Source organism: Pecten maximus, chromosome 8 (assembly GCF_902652985.1).
Source record: "Pecten maximus chromosome 8, xPecMax1.1, whole genome shotgun sequence".
Taxonomy (NCBI): domain Eukaryota; kingdom Metazoa; phylum Mollusca; class Bivalvia; order Pectinida; family Pectinidae; genus Pecten; species Pecten maximus.
The window spans coordinates 28,117,041-28,135,386 of NC_047022.1; the positions used below are offsets into that span (position 1 = coordinate 28,117,041).

An 18,346-nucleotide genomic window follows, 5' to 3' on the forward strand; every position below is an offset into this window, starting at 1 on the left:
GGCAATGATGACGAATCACAAAAAGGAGAATCACCAGTAGTTTAAGCAGGTTTTATAAGTTAATCTCTGACCATAATACATGTAAGTATATCCTTTAACTATCCTTGTGTAACTTGTTACTTTCTAGATGAACATTCCTTTTCAATATCTAAATTATTTCATGAACCAAAAAGACTACACTTTTAAACTTATTCAGATTAAGTTGTCATTTACATAATCATACAACCTGTTTATAAAGGTCACTAAATGGACAAAGAAAAATAAGTGGTCTTCATATTAGATAAGTAGCCATTATATAGAGGTTCTTATATAATGAAACTGAAACAGGTGGCCTCTAAACACAGGTTTCTGTTGTATAGAGGTGGCCTTTAAACACAGGTTTCTGTTGTATAGAGGTGGCCTTAAACACAGGTTTCTGTTGTATAGAGGTGGCCTTTAGACACAGGTTTCTGTTGTATAGAGGTGGCCTTTAGACACAGGTTTCTGTTGTATAGAGGTGGCCTTTAAACACAGGTTTCTGTTGTATAGAGGTGGCCTTTAAACACAGGTTTCTGTTGTATAGAGGTGGCCTTTAAACACAGGTTTCTGTTGTATAGAGGTGGCCTTTAAACACAGGTTTCTGTTGTATAGAGGTGGCCTTTAAACACAGGTTTCTGTTGTATAGAGGTGGCCTTTAAACACAGGTTTCTGTTATATAGAGGTGGCCTTTAAACACAGGTTTCTATTGTATAAAGGTGGCCTTTAAACACAGGTTTCTGTTGTATAGAGGTGGCCTTTAAACACAGGTTTCTGTTGTATAGAGGTGGCCTTTAAACACAGGTTTGTGTTGTATAGAGGTGGCCTTTAAACACAGGTTTCTGTTGTATAAAGGTGGCCTCTAAACACAGGTTTCTGTTGTATAGAGGTGGCCTTTAAACACAGGTTTCTGTTGTATAGAGGTGGCCTTTAGAGTTTGTCTGTAGATTTAAGTCCTACTATATAACAGAGTAGACTACATACTGTTTGATTCCATGGTGTTTATCAGCCATTTGGTGTTTACAATCTGTACTGTGGTGTTTTCCTTCTCCATTAGACTCGACCTCCTGGTCACAGACGTACACATGTATCTCATCCACAAGCAGCTCATCAATTAACCTGTTAACGAGTCGACCCATGAATCACTGTCATGTCAGTAAGTTTTACATGTAAAATCAGTGATTTTATAACTAACAGAACAATAAGTACACTTACAGTTCATGTCTGTATAAACAATTGTATTTCCTGTTTCTGCTCTCTCCTATCACAAGTACAAAAGGAGCGATGTTTTCCATTTGATTTATCAGCTTCATTCAAAAGAACTGAAAGGCTATATTTTTCCTTAAACAACAAATAGTAAATAGTCCATTTAACGTAATAAGCATGGAGAAGACTTACAGCTGGAATTCGTCGTTCCAGTGAGGCGAGGCGGAGTGCTTGACCGCAGCAGTCCGGAGCACATCATCCTGTTGCTCAGTAGACAACTGACTACCAGATGTTTTCCTGCTCTTAGGTGACATTTTAGGCGAGTTCCGTGGTGAAGACTTCGGAGACACCTTGAGATTACGCTGCAAGTGATGGACTATACTGACCAAGCAGTAGGGGTCACCAAGGTCTGTAACAAGGTCAGAAAGACAAGGTCAAATAAAAAATTAGAATTAACTTATTTACTTTTTGTGTTTTAAGTATTGTATTGCCTTAAATCATAATTGTACTAATAGTAATTTGGTTGTCTACCGGCAATTCAATCATAAATTGTGTGCATTAATTCATCAATACACTTATCTGTTAAAACATGATAATGCTCTAGAAATCTGATTTCACAGAACTTGTAATAACTAACCGTTAGAGCCGTCCAATTGTTTCAACCCATCTCCTTCCAAAACTGTGATGTTAGCCTGGAGACACCTTGGCTGAAGTTAAAACAGACAGTATTTTTAAAACTTTAGGAAGGGTAATTATAACTGTTATACAGCAGCTGTCTCCAGCTTTTGTTTATTTGTTTTTGTTTAACATCCTATTACACTGTAACAGCCAGGGTCATTTAAGGACGTGCCAGGTTTTGGAGGTGGAGGAAAGCCGGAGTACCCGGAGAAAAACCACCGGCCTACGATCAGTACCTGGCAACTGCCCCTCGTAGGTTTCGAACTCGCAACCCAGAGGTGGAGGGCTAGTGATAAAGTGTCGTGACACCTTAACCACTCGGCCACCGCGGCCCCCGTCTCCAGCACAATGAACCCACAAGTTACATACTTAACAATCTCAACATTAACTTTACATTGTGTAGACTTCTATTGTTAATAACAACGCAGAAATACAAAATACTCTGTCTGAAACAGCATTAATGATTCTATTAAAGCATGTTTGTTGATATCATTGATAATGAGTGTCATCAATAGTAAAAAAGTAAGCTAAAAGTGGTTAATAAACTTTAAAACTAAACCTTCACACTAGGGGAGGGGGCTTTTTTGAGGATAAATACGGTACTAAACCATTACACTAGGGGAGGGGGCTTTTCTGAGGATAAATACAGTACTAAACCTTTACACTAGGGGAGGGGGCTTTTCTGAGGATAAATACAGTACTAAACCTTCACATTAGGTGAGGGGGCTTTTTTGAGGATAAATACCGTACTAAACCTTTACACTAGGGGAGGGGGCTTGTCTGAGGATAAATACGGTACTAAACCTTTACACTAGGGGAGGGCCCCAGGCTTGTCTGAGGATAAATACAGTACTAAACCTTTACACTTGGGGAGGGGCTAATCTGAGGATAAATACGGTACTAAACCTTTACACTAGCGAAGGGGGCTTATTTGAGGATAAATACGGTACTAAACCTTTGCACTAGGGAAGGGGGCTTATTTGAGGATAAATACGGTACTAAACCTTTACACCAGCAAAGGGGGCTTATTTGAGGATAAATATGGTACTAAACCTTTACACTAGGGGAGGGGGCTTGTCTGAGGATAAATACGGTACTCAACCTTTACACTAGGGGAGGGGGCTTGTCTGAGGATAAATACGGTACTCAACCTTTACACTAGGGGAGGGGGCTTGTCTGAGGATAAATACGGTACTCAACCTTTACACTAGGGGAGGGGGCTTGTCTGAGGATAAATACGGTACTCAACCTTTACACTAGAGGAGGGGGATTATTTCAGGATAAATATGGTAATGTATTATTGGGAGGTCAGTAATTATACCTTGTTGGAGAGCTCTTCTTTGATGAAGTATTCATGTTCATCTCTGTCAACTTCAAACACCTGAAAAAATCATTTTGATCCCACAATAACACATAGATTAAGTGTGACTGACTCACAGGTACAATATACAAATGTACAATAATGTATAATGGCATGACATCATTTAGATCTGATGTTACAGTAGCATTTCCATGGCGACAAGGCTCATTTGGATGCTTATGACCCATATTGTTTTTATTAGACAATATATTATACAGCTAAAAGCCAGTGTTATGTGATATTCATCACCATATATGACAAAGTTCTGATAATAAAAACAGTATTGATTTTTCCTTGGAATCAAGTAAACCTAGAGTAGCAATACAGACATTTATGTGACGTAATAATTTAAATCGTGACTATCAGGTAACAGCGGGGGAGGAATCTATGGCCACAACGTTAACACTGCCTGGAGATTAGTGGTCGCCAAGATTGGGGATGTAAGTTGATTCGGTGAGTCCAGCTGTTTATCTGTGACGTCCTTAATTAAGTCAATGGTCAACAGGAAGTTGACCACAGGTTTACACAAACCAAGACAACTAACACCACCCCTAGATCAATCTCCTGGTCTCAGACAGAGACCTATATGTGGTTACATAGGCGGCTGTGGTTGGTGGTCAGATTTACACCAGATATAGTTACAAACCTGTATACATGTATTTACATACTTGATACATTTAAACATCTATTTATAGCCAAAACTCCTTGCATTTCAAAAACTTGATGAAAAGTCTCAAGATTACGCTTAACTTAAAACTAAAGCTAGATTACTTGCAAGTACCTTATATATTCTGAGGATATAACCATCAGTCAATATTTGTTTTGTTAGATAAAATCTGTGAATTGAATCGCAAAATCACCCTCTGTCCAAACTTAAGGAGCTTAAGACCTGAATCTATTTTCCAAAGGATTTTTCAAGCCTGATGTAAATTATTTCCTTTTTTATCATAATTTGGGAAATATATCTTTATCATGAAATGAAATGATAACACAGATTATTTTGATCAGTAAATAGACCAGTACTTATAAGGGAGATAACAATTCATCGGGTTTGTCTGCAGGTAACATATACCCTTAAAAATATCAATAGAAGCCATTCTTATAATCTATGGTCCAGTTGAAATTACCTCTCTCAGATGGTCGACAAGATCTCCTGGGCGTAGTCCAACTGTTTTGTCTGGGGCTCCTAATGGGTGCAGCAAACTCCTCAACAAACCACGGTAGATGTTCTCATTCTGGAAAAGCAGAAAATATCAAACCTTCAATCAATATTGCATGTACAAAAAAGCCTTCAAACTCTGGGTAAGTTATGATTGAACTTATGAGGATGGATGTCTTACAATTAAGGGGGATAACAACAGCCAGGGTCCTATGAGGATGGTTGTCATTAGAAACCAACAGCAAGGGTCATATGAGGATGGTTGTCATTAGAAACCAACAGCTAGGGTCATATGAGGATGGTTGTCATTAGAAATCAACAGCAAAGGTCATATGAGGATGGTTGTCATTAGGAACCAACAGCTAGGGTCATATGAGGATGGTTGTCATTAGGAACCAAACAGGTCATACAGTATGAAGATGGATGTCAAGGAGACACTTACAGCCAGGGTCATACAGTATGAGGATGGATGTCAAGGAGACACTAACAGCCAGGGTCATACAGTATGAGGATGGATGTCAAGGAGACATCAACAGCCAGGGTCATACAGTACGAGGATGGATGTCAAGGAGACACTAACAGCCAGGGTCATACAGTATGAGGATGGATGTCAAGGAGACACCAACAGCCAGGGTCATACAGTATGAGGATGGATGTCAAGGAGACACCAACAGCCAGGGTCATACAGTATGAGGATGGATGTCAAGGAGACACCAACAGCCAGGGTCAAACAGTATGAGGATGGATGTCAAGGAGACACCAACAGCCAGGGTCATACAGTATGAGGATGGATGTCATGGAGACATAAACAGATGCAGACAACGCACAGAAATATTGAATAGACAGAAAATAAGGGAAAATATTCCAATGTTATAATGGGAGAATTGGTTTTACCACCAAAGACTGTAGACATCTCATACTATCAAGCTGCTGTAATGGAAACAGCAGGTTTTATTCTTCTGTAACATCCAATGAACAGAGGACACTGGAGAAGCTACCCCTTAAGGCAAACTAAGAGATACTGCAAAAGTATTTCCCTGCTTCTGTACAGGTAGACATGGAATAAACAGTGGGGATATTAATTATCACGTGATTACATAATACATTACATAATAAATTACATAATACATTACATAATCAGTATCACAAGTCTGACATATGTCTATTTCATCAGAAGGGGATTCTAACTGGAATGACCAGACTAGAGTTAAAACTAGAGACCCCAGAACCAAGATGTGAACTCAATATTGCAAACCAATTGAGTTTTTTATCTTTACCAAACCAGGCCTCTACTATAATGCTCATAAATATAATTGCACCAATCAATGTATCACTTTTTATTAACCAAACATTTGTTTCTTCAACAGTAATGTTTAGCCAATAAATTTCTCAAATACCAATAGTTCTGTGTATATATATAAAGCTACACTAAGTCAGAAATGTCACAATCTAAAGGTATTATGGTTATAAATCTTCCACCATGACCTTGACAGCAATTTACCTATACATACCCTGGTATCCGAGCTGCCAACACAGACATCCCATCTGTACCCATAATAAACAATCTACAGTCTCGTCTGAGCTTCTACAATCTTATGTTAGATACTAGATAAATTTATCCTTATAACATTAAAGATTTGACTCGTTGTCCTTACCATTAGTACAGGTTTAGGTTGTAAGTCCACTCGTTTGTGTAATAGTGACACACATTTCTGTTTCTTTAGCTTCCCTTTCATATCAGTATCACATAAATTAAAATATGAATTTTCTGCCGTCAGAAAATCTTTGTAAGTCTGTCACAGATAATCACCAAAGGTAAAAGATTTTGAAGTTCTTGAAAACCTTTTAACATCCAATTGAAATGGTAAGTTTTATGTTCCAGTGTGATCTCTACTGTGAATGAGATCTAGAGAAACGTGGGGCTTTATATATAAAGCGACCTGTCTGTACTGAAGACATAGGTGAGTGATGGAAAACACGTAGGTAAGTGATGGAACACAAGCCTAGATAGTGACACCCAAACATACAAACTACCTAATACCCACTCACACGATGGAGTAGCGAGTTTATTTACCCGCGCACGACAATGGCGTGGCCAGTTTGTTCTCACGAGTACTTCACATTGTCAGGTGATAGTAGAATGTTGTCGGAAGTTGTTGTTGCCGGTAGTGTATGTTCGGGTACGTGTAGGAGTATCGGTTAACACCTAATTACTATCATCCAATGATAATCTATCCATTTTAAATATTCAGAGGTCATCAAATTCTTCATTTAGGAGTCAAAATGTCATTACTGCCACAACAGCCCATGTAAAAGTACAAACACCAGTCAGCCAATATATGGTACAAACACCAGTTAGCCCATCCTGAATGGAAACAGAAGTACCCAGAGGAGGCAACTGATTGTAAAAAGACCATGTAGGTTACCCAACACTGGTGATAATAATCTATAAATCTGGACACTATAGTCATGTTTTCTCATGGGTACCAGAAGGTAGCTATAGTCAACATCCCTATGACAAGTCACTATGGTTACCTGGGCAAACCAGCCTCTCTACCATATGGGAGGCCACTTGTCCCGTCTCCATTCTGTAGGTGATACTCAGGTGTCCAAGTGTTCGACAAACAACAGCCACGTAAAGACCACCATTAGTGAGCCTCTCAGGCTTAATGACATGTTGAACCATTGTAATTAAACATATCTAATATTCTCATCAACAGCTTTTCTCACTTGTCAATATTCCAGAACATTACATTTCAAGTACCTTTAATTACAAGCTATACCTGTAGACAAGTACATCCAGTTTGAATAAACTTAAATGTTATTTATCTACACATATCAAATCATGACCTACATGCTTATCATACATATTGGAAAATCTTGAAATATTACGTAATCTATATTACTGTAGTTTTTGAAGGTGCCTATAAAACATGAACATGTACAATTCATAAAGGGGAAAATAATACAATCTGATCATCATAGGAACTGCCTTAAATTATTACATGATAGTGACCACATGACGAGCCACCTGGCTATACATGCTTCCACATGTATGCATGTTGGTGTGAATGTGAGAAGAAATTTTTGATATGTTTTGCTATGAGACCATGCTTATGATAACATATGACCAGGTGGGGTGTCCTGCTGAATATGTCTTCGGCAGTTTGCTTCAGTGAGGTAGCACCATAGATCAACAAAAGTTCCAGACTATCACAAGAAGTCTTAACAAGAACATGCAGCACCCTCCCAAAATACACATATGTACTCAACACACGCATGCATATCACACGCACTGAGGTCGTCCTTAAATGACCTTAGCTGTTAATAGGATGTTAAACAATAATGTACAACCCAAAAAAACTAATTAAACCAATTATTGGTCACCTCATTTGAATATTGCACTTTCTTAATTTGTTTGTGTGAAAGACTGCAGAATTGACCAATTAGCCACTATATCTTTACAGTCAGATCACTGATTAGTCTCTCTCTTTATCATAATAATTATGTACTGTTTTTAATTTCAGTAAATATAAGAAAAGAAAAGATATTAATTTCTAATTAAGAAATTTGACCTTCAGGAATATTTAGAATTACAATCAGTATAAAAAGACTGATTTTCAAGTGTCACACAGTCTGTAGAACAGCTGATCGCTATAATCGTCCGAAATCCCAGAGACACAGTATGACAGAAACATTCACTCTGGTAATTACACCAGAGTCAGAATAGAGACAGCAATATGGCTGCCAAAGTCAATATACCACCTTATCTGGTAAGTCAAGTGGCCATACCACTTCAGTAGCTGTCATTACCATAGTAACATCATGAGAATGACATCTAAATTCAGGTAAATATCATATCAAACGTACATCTATTCTAACCATGGAGATTCCACCTAGGAATTGTCGGAAAGTTGACCTGCATTAGAATCTTTCTTATTTGGTATTACATTCTTAAACCTGACACACCTTGTTGTTGAATGAGAACAAATATTCTTTAAGTTCTGCCCGTCATACAATATGCTGTAATGTCAAGGCTAGTGGAGACAAACGAGTGACAGATTTGTGTATATTTACAACCAAATCAAACATACCAGTATATCCAAGATAGTACAACAATATCACATATCTAGCGAGGAGATAAGCATGATTTAAAATACATTATTATAGTGATTTTTAACTTGAAGCCGTCAGCTCGTGCCAACAGAGAGGACAAACTTACACCAGAAAATGACCCTCTGGGGCCAACAAATGACCTCTAGACCTGTATCAAGGTCAGGAGGGTGAGCTTATTAGACATACAGAACAGGAATATAAATTAGTGGGCTTATTACTGGGCATGGGCTTATTTCCTACTCAATAAGGTGAGAGGAAGCCGCAACAATGTGTAACACTCTATTTATGTTTAAGTCTCACAACCATCTTTTTAAACAAGTTTACCTCAAACACCACTTCCAGCCTCGTTCTATAACTCCCTGCCACCAAGTTTACCTAAAACACCACTTTCAGCCTGGTTCTAACTCTCTGACACCAAGTTTACCTAAAACACCACTTCCAGCCTGGATCTAACTCTCTGACACCAAGTTTACCTAAAACACCACTTCCAGTCTGGATCTAACTCTCTGACACCAAGTTTACCTCAAACACCACTTCCAGTCTGGATCTAACTCTCTGACACCAAGTTTACCTAAAACACCACTTCCAGCCTGGATCTAACCCTCCGACACCAAGTTTACCTAAAACACCACTTCCAGTCTGGATCTAACTCTCTGACACCAAGTTTACCTAAAACACCACTTCCAGTCAGGATCTAACTCTCTGACACCAAGTTTACCTAAAACACCACTTCCAGCCTGGATCTAACTCTCTGACACCAAGTTTACCTAAAACACCACTTCCAGCCTGGTTCCAACTCTCTGACACCAAGTTTACCTCAAACACCACTTCCAGCCTCGTTCTATAACTCCCTGTCACCAAGTTTATTCGAAACACCACTTCCAGCCTGGATCTAACCCCCTGCCACCAAGTTTACCTAAAACACCACTTCCAGTCTGGTTTTAACTCCCTGCCACCAAGTTTACCTAAAACACCACTTCCAGCCTGGATCTAACCCCCTGCCACCAAGTTTACCTAAAACACCACTTCCAGCCTGGTTCTAACCCTCCGACACCAAGTTTATCTAAAACACCTACTTCAGCCTGGTTCTAACTCTCTGACACCAAGTTTACCTAAAACACCACTTCCAGTCTGGATCTAACTCTCTGACACCAAGTTTACCTAAAACACCACTAATCCAGCCTGGATCTAACTGTCTGACACCAAGTTTACCTAAAACACCACTTCCAGCCTGGATCTAGCTCCTACCACCACTACAGGTAAATGCCATAGGCAATAATAGGAAAGAGAGTAGAAAGAACTGATCAATATCCTGCTACCCCAGCTGACCTCAGGTCTGTCGCTATCCCAGTTCATCTAAATTCCACCAAAGATATATATCCCTCTTGTGAGCAGATCTACACTACATATTGTAGGTCTTCAATATTCATTTAGTAAAAGGGTACTAGAACAGTAGGTTAAAAAAAGCTTTAAAAACACAAGGCTTAAGTTCCAACCCCACAATTTGTGTAGTGTATATATATATAAATACAGTATATTTGGATAAAGAAATGGGCCCGCGGTGGCCGAGTGGTTAAGGTGTTTTGGAGGTGGAGGAAAGCAGGGGTACCCGGAGAAAAACCACCAGCCTACGATCAGTACCAGGCAACTGCCCCACGTAGATTTCGAAATCTTAACCCAGAGGTGGAGGGCTAATGATAAAGTGTCGGGACACCTTAACCACTCGATCACCGAGGCCCCTCAGCTGTGATTCAAAGTGGAAACAGAAATGAAACAAAATAAACATGTTTAGCCTTGAATGATACCAGATGTAAGCAGAAGTGACAGATTTACTTCAGGCCAATTATTCAGTATTTTAAGCATAACCAGAGATATTGCTTATAGGGTAAAATATACTAACAGCATAAAAAACAGCTGGGTTCCACAAAACAACAAATCCTTCATTTGTTTAAGCAAGATTACCATATATAGAGCTTATACCAGTATATGACCTTGCTGTGACCTTGCTTTGGTGTAATCAGATAATAAAGTCAAGGCCACTGTGTTTTAACACAAGTTAGAGGTCAAAATTTCACCTGAAAATTAACCTTTTACTCTAATGCAAGGGACTTAAGTTTGGTCAGAGACCTCCTCTAGATCTTATATAAAAATAGCATCTGAATTTGAAAATGGATTAAATGTCTAGGATTTTCCATATCACCTATATGTTTTGTCAAGTTTTAACTTTTTCTTATTTCACTTCATCATTGAATTTCTATAAAGACAAAATTCTTTTTAATATAAAGCATCTAATATGCCATTGATTTAAACAGAACAAAATAAAAATACAGTCATGTCCCCAAAATATTTACAGTTAGAATTGACAAGCCTCTCTACATTAATGTTGATAGATTTAGAAGTAGCGCCCACCTGAAACTCCTCCAGAACACTGTCTCTTGAGGAATTGCTGAGTCGTCTGCCTATATCATCAAATAAAGCGTCCAAGTAATATCCCGAGTCCTGGGAACTCTTTCTTCTTTTATTAAAAAATGTTCTCCGTTTCTCTGATAAACGTCTTCTAAACTTTGAAAATAGTCCCCTGGAGTCTCGGAACTGTTCGGAAAGAAGACTGTCTGAAGGAGAAACTGGAAGTGATCGAGAGCGTGTAGACTGTAGGGCCCCTATTCCACACAGACAGGTGTCGGTGGTAGGGGTCGGGGGCTCGCTGTAGTCAACGGGGTACACAGGTACACTATGGCTGTGGCTGATCAGTGGATGACTGCGACTGGTTTCTACTTCCATTGTAGACAACAAAATACAGTTTCAAATGTTTTTTTTGGGTTCTGATAAAAAAAATTACAAGACTGCCTTCCAAACTACAATTTTGGATAAAATTCTGATTTTAAAGTCATCCAAGACTGAGAAATGTAAACTGATATTTAATGTAAAATACACTGCTAATTCTAAATCAGCTGTTGATTCACATGTACACGAATTGAAGTCCGAGGAAAGACGTTGAAGTATCGCGAGTGTTGATAAGCTACAGGTCCACCTGTATATATAGGAGGTGTCGAGGGACTTCTACACCAGCGGGTCATAGAGGGGTAAAATACTTGAGAGATAGTACAGTTTGTGATTGGAAGTTCATGATAGGTCATGTGCCCCAATATTTACCTGTACAGGTATTTAGGATGGGGTTTTACCCTTTAATAATGGAGAATGTATCGAGGGAAATCGATTGCATGTGATCACAGCATTATGTCATCAGCAGGTGTGAAGATCTGTTATCATTATGTAACAACTTTCTAAATTAAGAACATTTTCAAAATCAAATCACAAAAAAAAAATCTTAAAGTGATATGCAAAGTAAAATACAGTTTTAAGATGATCGATTTCATAATTACAATACAGATTTAATTTAAACAATGGACAAGGTTTCACAATTATATTATACTTGGAATATAAGGGTGTTACCTCGTGACCTGAGTGTGATATTACGATTTTTATCGATACTGAAATCACATTAAGAATGAAGAGCATGTGTCAAAGATAACTTATTTCTATGTAAATCTAGATATGTTACAATCAGCAAAGGTCCCCATGTAGACTTTGAGCATAGGCATTTGACAATTGAAAATACTGATGTAATCTATGACAAAACAGCATGAGAGAAACAAAGAGACACGTCCCTCCTCAGGTCAAAGTCTGGTGTCATCAAGCAACAGTTCTCCAGTAAATATCCGCAAAATTTGATCATGTGAAATGTGTCTCCCATCCCTTCACTTATCCCATAACAATCAGTATACTTTTTTTTTTATTTTTCCTGAATGCCATTTCCTAAATTTTGGTGATCCCCCAGTACTAAGAGATTATGAAGTAGGCACTCAAAAGTTGAGTGTCAAGTTAAATTTTCCCACAGGAGAAGCTTGAGTCTAGGACTCAACTATCTGAATCCCAAAATTACTGCCAATACTGTTTGAACTATACTTTAGCTTATGCTTGATAATCAATTATTTAATATGAACGAAGACAAAATATCATCAAATAAAACCAAAAGCATTTGGGGTAACATTAAACATGCGGGGCCGCGGTGGCCAAGTCCCGACACTTTATCACTAGCCCTCCAACGTTACACTGGGCTATGAGTTCGAAACCCACGAACCATAGGCCAGTGGATTTTCAACAGGCACTCCAGCTTTCCTCAACCTCCAAAACCTTGCACGTCCTTAAATGATCCTGGCTGTTAAATAGGACATTAAACAAAACCAACATTAAACAACATTAAACCAAAAAATAATTAAAAAACAAACACGCTCTACAGGAAAGCTCTTCTATTGAAGATAGTTTTGAATATGGTACTGCATTTAATTCCAGTGCAAATGAAGCATTTACCGTAATAAAATCCTGTGACCAAATTGAGAAACTATTGATGAATCATGCCTCTATCTAAATAAGGAGTGTTCAATGTCAGGTTATAGGTTTATACTGCTAGGAGTGGTCCTGTACATTATCATACACATGTACATCAGTGATCACTTACAGAAACATACAGTTTCAAAATGGGATCCATTAGTGCACCTGCATGTTTAATTACACAGATAAAAGGAAAAGTGCTAGTAGCATCGTCATACGTCTAAGTGTTTTAAAGAAGATTTTAGGATAACACATCATGACGTGTCAAAATAAATGAAGTAGTAGCTATAATTTGTTCACAGTCAACAGTGTCAAGGTCCAGGGTTCTATCTAACAAACAACATTTAGATTTACACCTACATTAAGATGCTATTAACTTCCAAAGTCACCAAAATACGACACTTGATACTCCCAGGATGTCGGTCAGTCCTGTGGACACACATGTACAAGGGACCATAAATGGTATATTCCAGTATAAGGAACCCAGAGAGGTGCCGACAAATTTTCAGGCAAATAGCAATATAAGTTGTTCCTTAATTGGTTTGTCTTCATTCAAGTCTAGATCTGCATTTTCAATAAATGTCTTTTAAAATAATTTCAAGTGTATAACACCTTTATCAAAACTCCTTCAGAAATTGAAAGTCACTAACAATACTGAAAAGCTTAAAGATTTTCTGAAAATTGACCTTCATTCTACAATCCTGAAACTTATCCACTCTTTTAAGATATCAAATTCCTTTATAACTGTGTGAGGTTTGACCAAAATCATACTTAAGGAATGAAGCAGATAGAGTGCCAATTTTCAGTTGTAAGGGGATAATAAATAAATACCTAGTAGACCTGTGATTGGTGTATATTTCCCAAACAGAACTGTGATTGGTGTATATTTTCCTAACAGAGCTGTGATTGGTGTAAATTTCAAAAACAGAGCTGCGATTGGTGTATATTTCCCAAACAGAGCTGTGATTGGTGTATATTTCCCAAACAGAGCTGTGATTGGTGTATATTTCCCAAACTGAGCTGTGATTGGTGTATAATTCCCAAACAGAGCTGTGATTGGTGTATATTTCCCAAACTGAGCTGTGATTGGTGTATATTTCCCAAACAGAGCTGTGATTGGTGTAAATTTCCTAAGCAGAGCTGTGATTGGTGTATTATTTCCTAACAGAGCTGTGATTGGTGTATATTTCCCTAACAGAGCTGTGATTGGTATATATTTTCCTAACAGAACGGCCTTTCATTCAGTATTTTTGTTAAAACAGATTACAGAGACATAATTTTGCGCATTCCAACTTGAAAAATATTCATAGTCAGCTTCAGCTTTAACTTAATTTGTATGCAAACACCGACAAAATGAAGCAATTATTTTAGAAGAGTTGAGTTTGGTTGGCCCTTGCGGGATCTCACGTTTTCTACTTAAAGTAACAGTGATCTTTAAAAAAACCTTTGAACTCCACATCTGCAAAACAATTCCAAGCAACTTAATTAGCAAACAATTTCAGTATGGCAGCACTTTATTAAGTTTTAACTAAGGGAAATTCAAGCTATCATATGAAAACAATAGTTAAGATGATGGCGACAGTGATCAATCGGAAGAAAGAAAAATGCACAGTATATAACTACAATATGTTCAGTAAAATTGTACATTTTTGCTGTCATTGACTGCTAACATAAATAATCAACACGACATATTACATCATTTGAAATTCAAAACAGTAGTAGATTCCCATCTGTTACATGCATATTTCCAATAAACATTACTACTGAGAGACCTTAATGGTTGTTGTTATGTAGGCACACCTCTGTTTATCCAGGTTTGTATCAAACAACACTTTAAACTTTCCCCGACACTTCAGTCTTTATTTAACTCTGTACATGACAGAATGTACTTATGATATTTGTCAAAATGGATTATACTTGTCCTAAAACAATCAATTCAGGTGAGATATGTCTTTTTAATGGCATCACCACCCAGGTAATCACACCATCCCCTAGAAACAATGACATTTTCTGTGAAATGTTGGTTATAAACAATTTCTCTTTTAAATAATGTTTTATGCTTTAGAAATGTGCCAGCTAGTTGTTATTTTTGAAAAAGATTTTTTCCTTTTGAATTTTTTTTCAGTCCATCTACACTGATACCAACAGGAACCATTAAAGATCCCCACTCCCCCCTAAATCCATCTGTACTGACACCAACAGGAACCATTAAAGATACCCACTCCCCCCTAAATCCATCTGTACTGATACCAACAAGGACCATTAAAGATACCCACTCCCCCCTAAATCCATCTCTACTTATACCAACAGGAACCATTAAAGATACCCACTCCCCCCTAAATCCATCTGTACTGATACCAATAGGAACCATTAAAGATCCCCACTCCCCCCTAAATCCATCTGTACTGATACCAACACGGACCATTAAAGATACCCACTCTCCCCTCAATCCATCTGTACTGATATGATACCAACAAGGACCATTAAAGATACCCACTCCCCCATAAATCCATCTGTACTGATACCAACAAGGACCATTAAAGATACCCACTCCCCCATAAATCCATCTGTGCTGATACCAACAAGGACCATTAAAGATATCCTAAATCTCCCCTAAATCCTTCTGTACTGATATCAACAAGGACCATTAAAGATACCCACTCCCTCCTAAATCCATCTCTACTGATACCAACAAGGACCATTAAAGATACCCCCACTCTCCCCTAAATCCATCTGTACTGATACCAACAGGAACCATTAAAGATCCCCACTCCCCCCTAAATCCATCTGTACTGATACCAACAAGGACCATTTAAGATACCCCACTCCCCCCCCTAAATCCATCTGTACTGATACCAACACGGACCATTAAAGATACCCACTCTCCCCTCAATCCATCTGTACTGATATGATACCAACAAGGACCATTAAAGATACCCACTCCCCCATAAATCCATCTGTGCTGATACCAACAAGGACCATTAAAGATACCCCCACTCTCCCCTAAATCCTTCTGTACTGATACCAACAAGGACCATTAAAGATACCCACTCCCCCTAAATCCATCTGTACTGATACCAACAAGGACCATTAAAGATACCCCACTCCCCCCCTAAATCCATCTCTACTGATACCAACAAGGACAATTAAAGATACCAACTCCCCCCTAAATCCATCTGTACTGATACCTACAAGGACCATTAAAGATACCCCACTCCCCCCTAAATCCATCTGTACTGATACCAACAAGGACCATCCATCTGTACTGATTCCAACAAGGACCATCCATCTGTACTGATACCTACAAGGACCATTAAAGATACCCCACTCCCCCCCTAAATCCATCTCTACTGATACCAACATGGAATATGGACCATTAAAGATCCCCACTCCCCCCCCTAAATCCATCTGTACTGATACCAACAAGGACCATTTAAGATACCCCACTCCCCCCCTAAATCCATCTCTACTGATACCAACATGGAATATGGACCATTAAAGATCCCCACTCTCCCCTAAATTCATCTGTGCTGATACTTTGTGAACAATGTTGAAAATTGGACAAAAGTATTTTTCTTTATACATGTATATTTACGCTGTACAAAACCATGAACATGATCTTGTTTGATGTGAAAACCTCCATGATTGGTATTCAGTGATTTTTACAGGTAGTCACTATAAAAATCATCTTAAAGAGAGAACATGTACGTATTCAAGACATGTGTTTCTAATCTCATTGACGTGTCCTGTAAAAATATATGCAGGTATATCAGGATTATCACCCAGCTCACGTTAATAGGCGGCAATATTCAAACAATAATAACAAAAGACCTGCTCTACCAGGCAACACCTACGCAGACATGTGACATTGATAGACTATAAATAGTACAGAATCTACATCCCTCTATATTTTAGTACATTTCCTTTGCTTGAATCTCATTAACTGTATAGTTTACCTGGGATTTATTCAGGTGAAATAAGACTATGATAAGCAGACCACAGATTGGGCTACCTTGTACAGGTGAGATAACGAGAATTCTACTACTGAGTAAACAATGTAGTTAGGACATCAATGGAGACCTGTGATTGACGGAATGTTTTCCTACGTCATCAGGGATCAATAATAGACACATACCCCTCTATATTAACTTGTCAATTGTTTGAATAAGTGCTGGTAAAATATGTGAATGGTGTTTCCGAATTCCTCGGAACACTTCCTACTGGCCCGGACATTTGTATGTAGAGAGGTACTATCACACAGATTGACCAGTGTGCCTTTATTTATTTACTAGGGCGGATCAACCGGATACAATAATCCAAAAATGTAGGCCACAGATATAAGTATAGTAACTTACAGTCTTATCAATTATAATCAGATAACCTTCAACTTAAAACTGATACTCCATTAATATCAACTGAATATTACAATTAATACATACATAATAAAGTCTGGACTGACACTCTGGACTGACACACTGGAAACTGATAATCTGGACAATATGATAATTTGGACAATATGATAATCTGGACAATATGATAATTTGGACAATATGATAATCTGGACAATATGATAATTTGGACAATGATTATCTGGACTGATAATAAGGACACTGTAAATCTCAGACTGGTAATCTGGACTGGTGATCTTGAACTGTTTATTTTGACTGAAAATCTGGACACTGATAATCTGGATAATGATGATCTGGACTGCATGATGATCTGGAACAGTTATTTGGACACAGTTGATGATCTGGAACAGTTATTTGGACACAGTCTGGACACTGATAATCTGGATAATGATGATCTGGACTGCATGATGATCTGGAACAGTTATTTGGACACAGTCTGGACACTGATAATCCTGATTCAGCCCTACATGTCAGGCTGTGTTAACATCAGACTAACATTGTACTGAGGTTTAGATTAACAACACTGAAAACACTGAACAGTATAAATCAGGATTGACGGATTGACCACACCCTAGATACTACAGGCCTGGTATTTTACTGACCCCAATAAATATCTGAAATATTCTCCTGAATTTCAACATACTTATGGCATGCATTTTTCAAATTCCAGAAATGATAAAATTCAATACATAGGCCTGAATAGCTCAATTAGTTGTTGCTGTTGCCTCCAGTGCTCTATACAATGTTTCAACATACTGGATATATACATGTACATTGTAGCTACAATGTATATAGCTTTTGGATGTCAACATATTAAAAATCAAAATTATCAAAAAACTTAAAATAAAATGCTAAAACAATATTTCATTTATATTTTTTTCTTCCTTTTTTTATCAAAAATTCATGCACAATTCAATTTTTTTTTTTATATTTGATATTTTTGGTTTTTGTTAAAAAAAAAAAAAAAACCTTAAGAATCCAGAAATTCAAAATGGTTAATGCTTTTAACTA

The 18,346-nt window shown here is 37.9% G+C and overlaps 1 protein-coding gene across 4 annotated transcripts in view; it reads right to left on the bottom strand.

The window, feature by feature from the left end:
• Window positions 1-18,346, bottom strand: part of LOC117333064 (protein unc-13 homolog D-like) — a 43,546-nt gene that overhangs the window by 13,146 nt on the left and 12,054 nt on the right. For 2 of the 4 annotated variants that reach the window (XM_033892187.1, XM_033892190.1), the window contains exons 2-6: window positions 4,387-4,494; window positions 3,221-3,280; window positions 1,859-1,928; window positions 1,414-1,630; window positions 1,000-1,134 (exon numbers count right to left, since the gene is read on the bottom strand). In XM_033892187.1, the coding sequence (XP_033748078.1) occupies window positions 1,000-1,134; window positions 1,414-1,630; window positions 1,859-1,928; window positions 3,221-3,280; window positions 4,387-4,494 (590 nt within the window). Of the gene's footprint in view, window positions 1-999; window positions 1,135-1,413; window positions 1,631-1,858; window positions 1,929-3,220; window positions 3,281-4,386; window positions 4,495-6,073; window positions 6,630-10,943; window positions 11,526-18,346 lie in introns of those variants that run through there. The other 2 variants (XM_033892186.1, XM_033892189.1) reach the window with 2 other exon arrangements.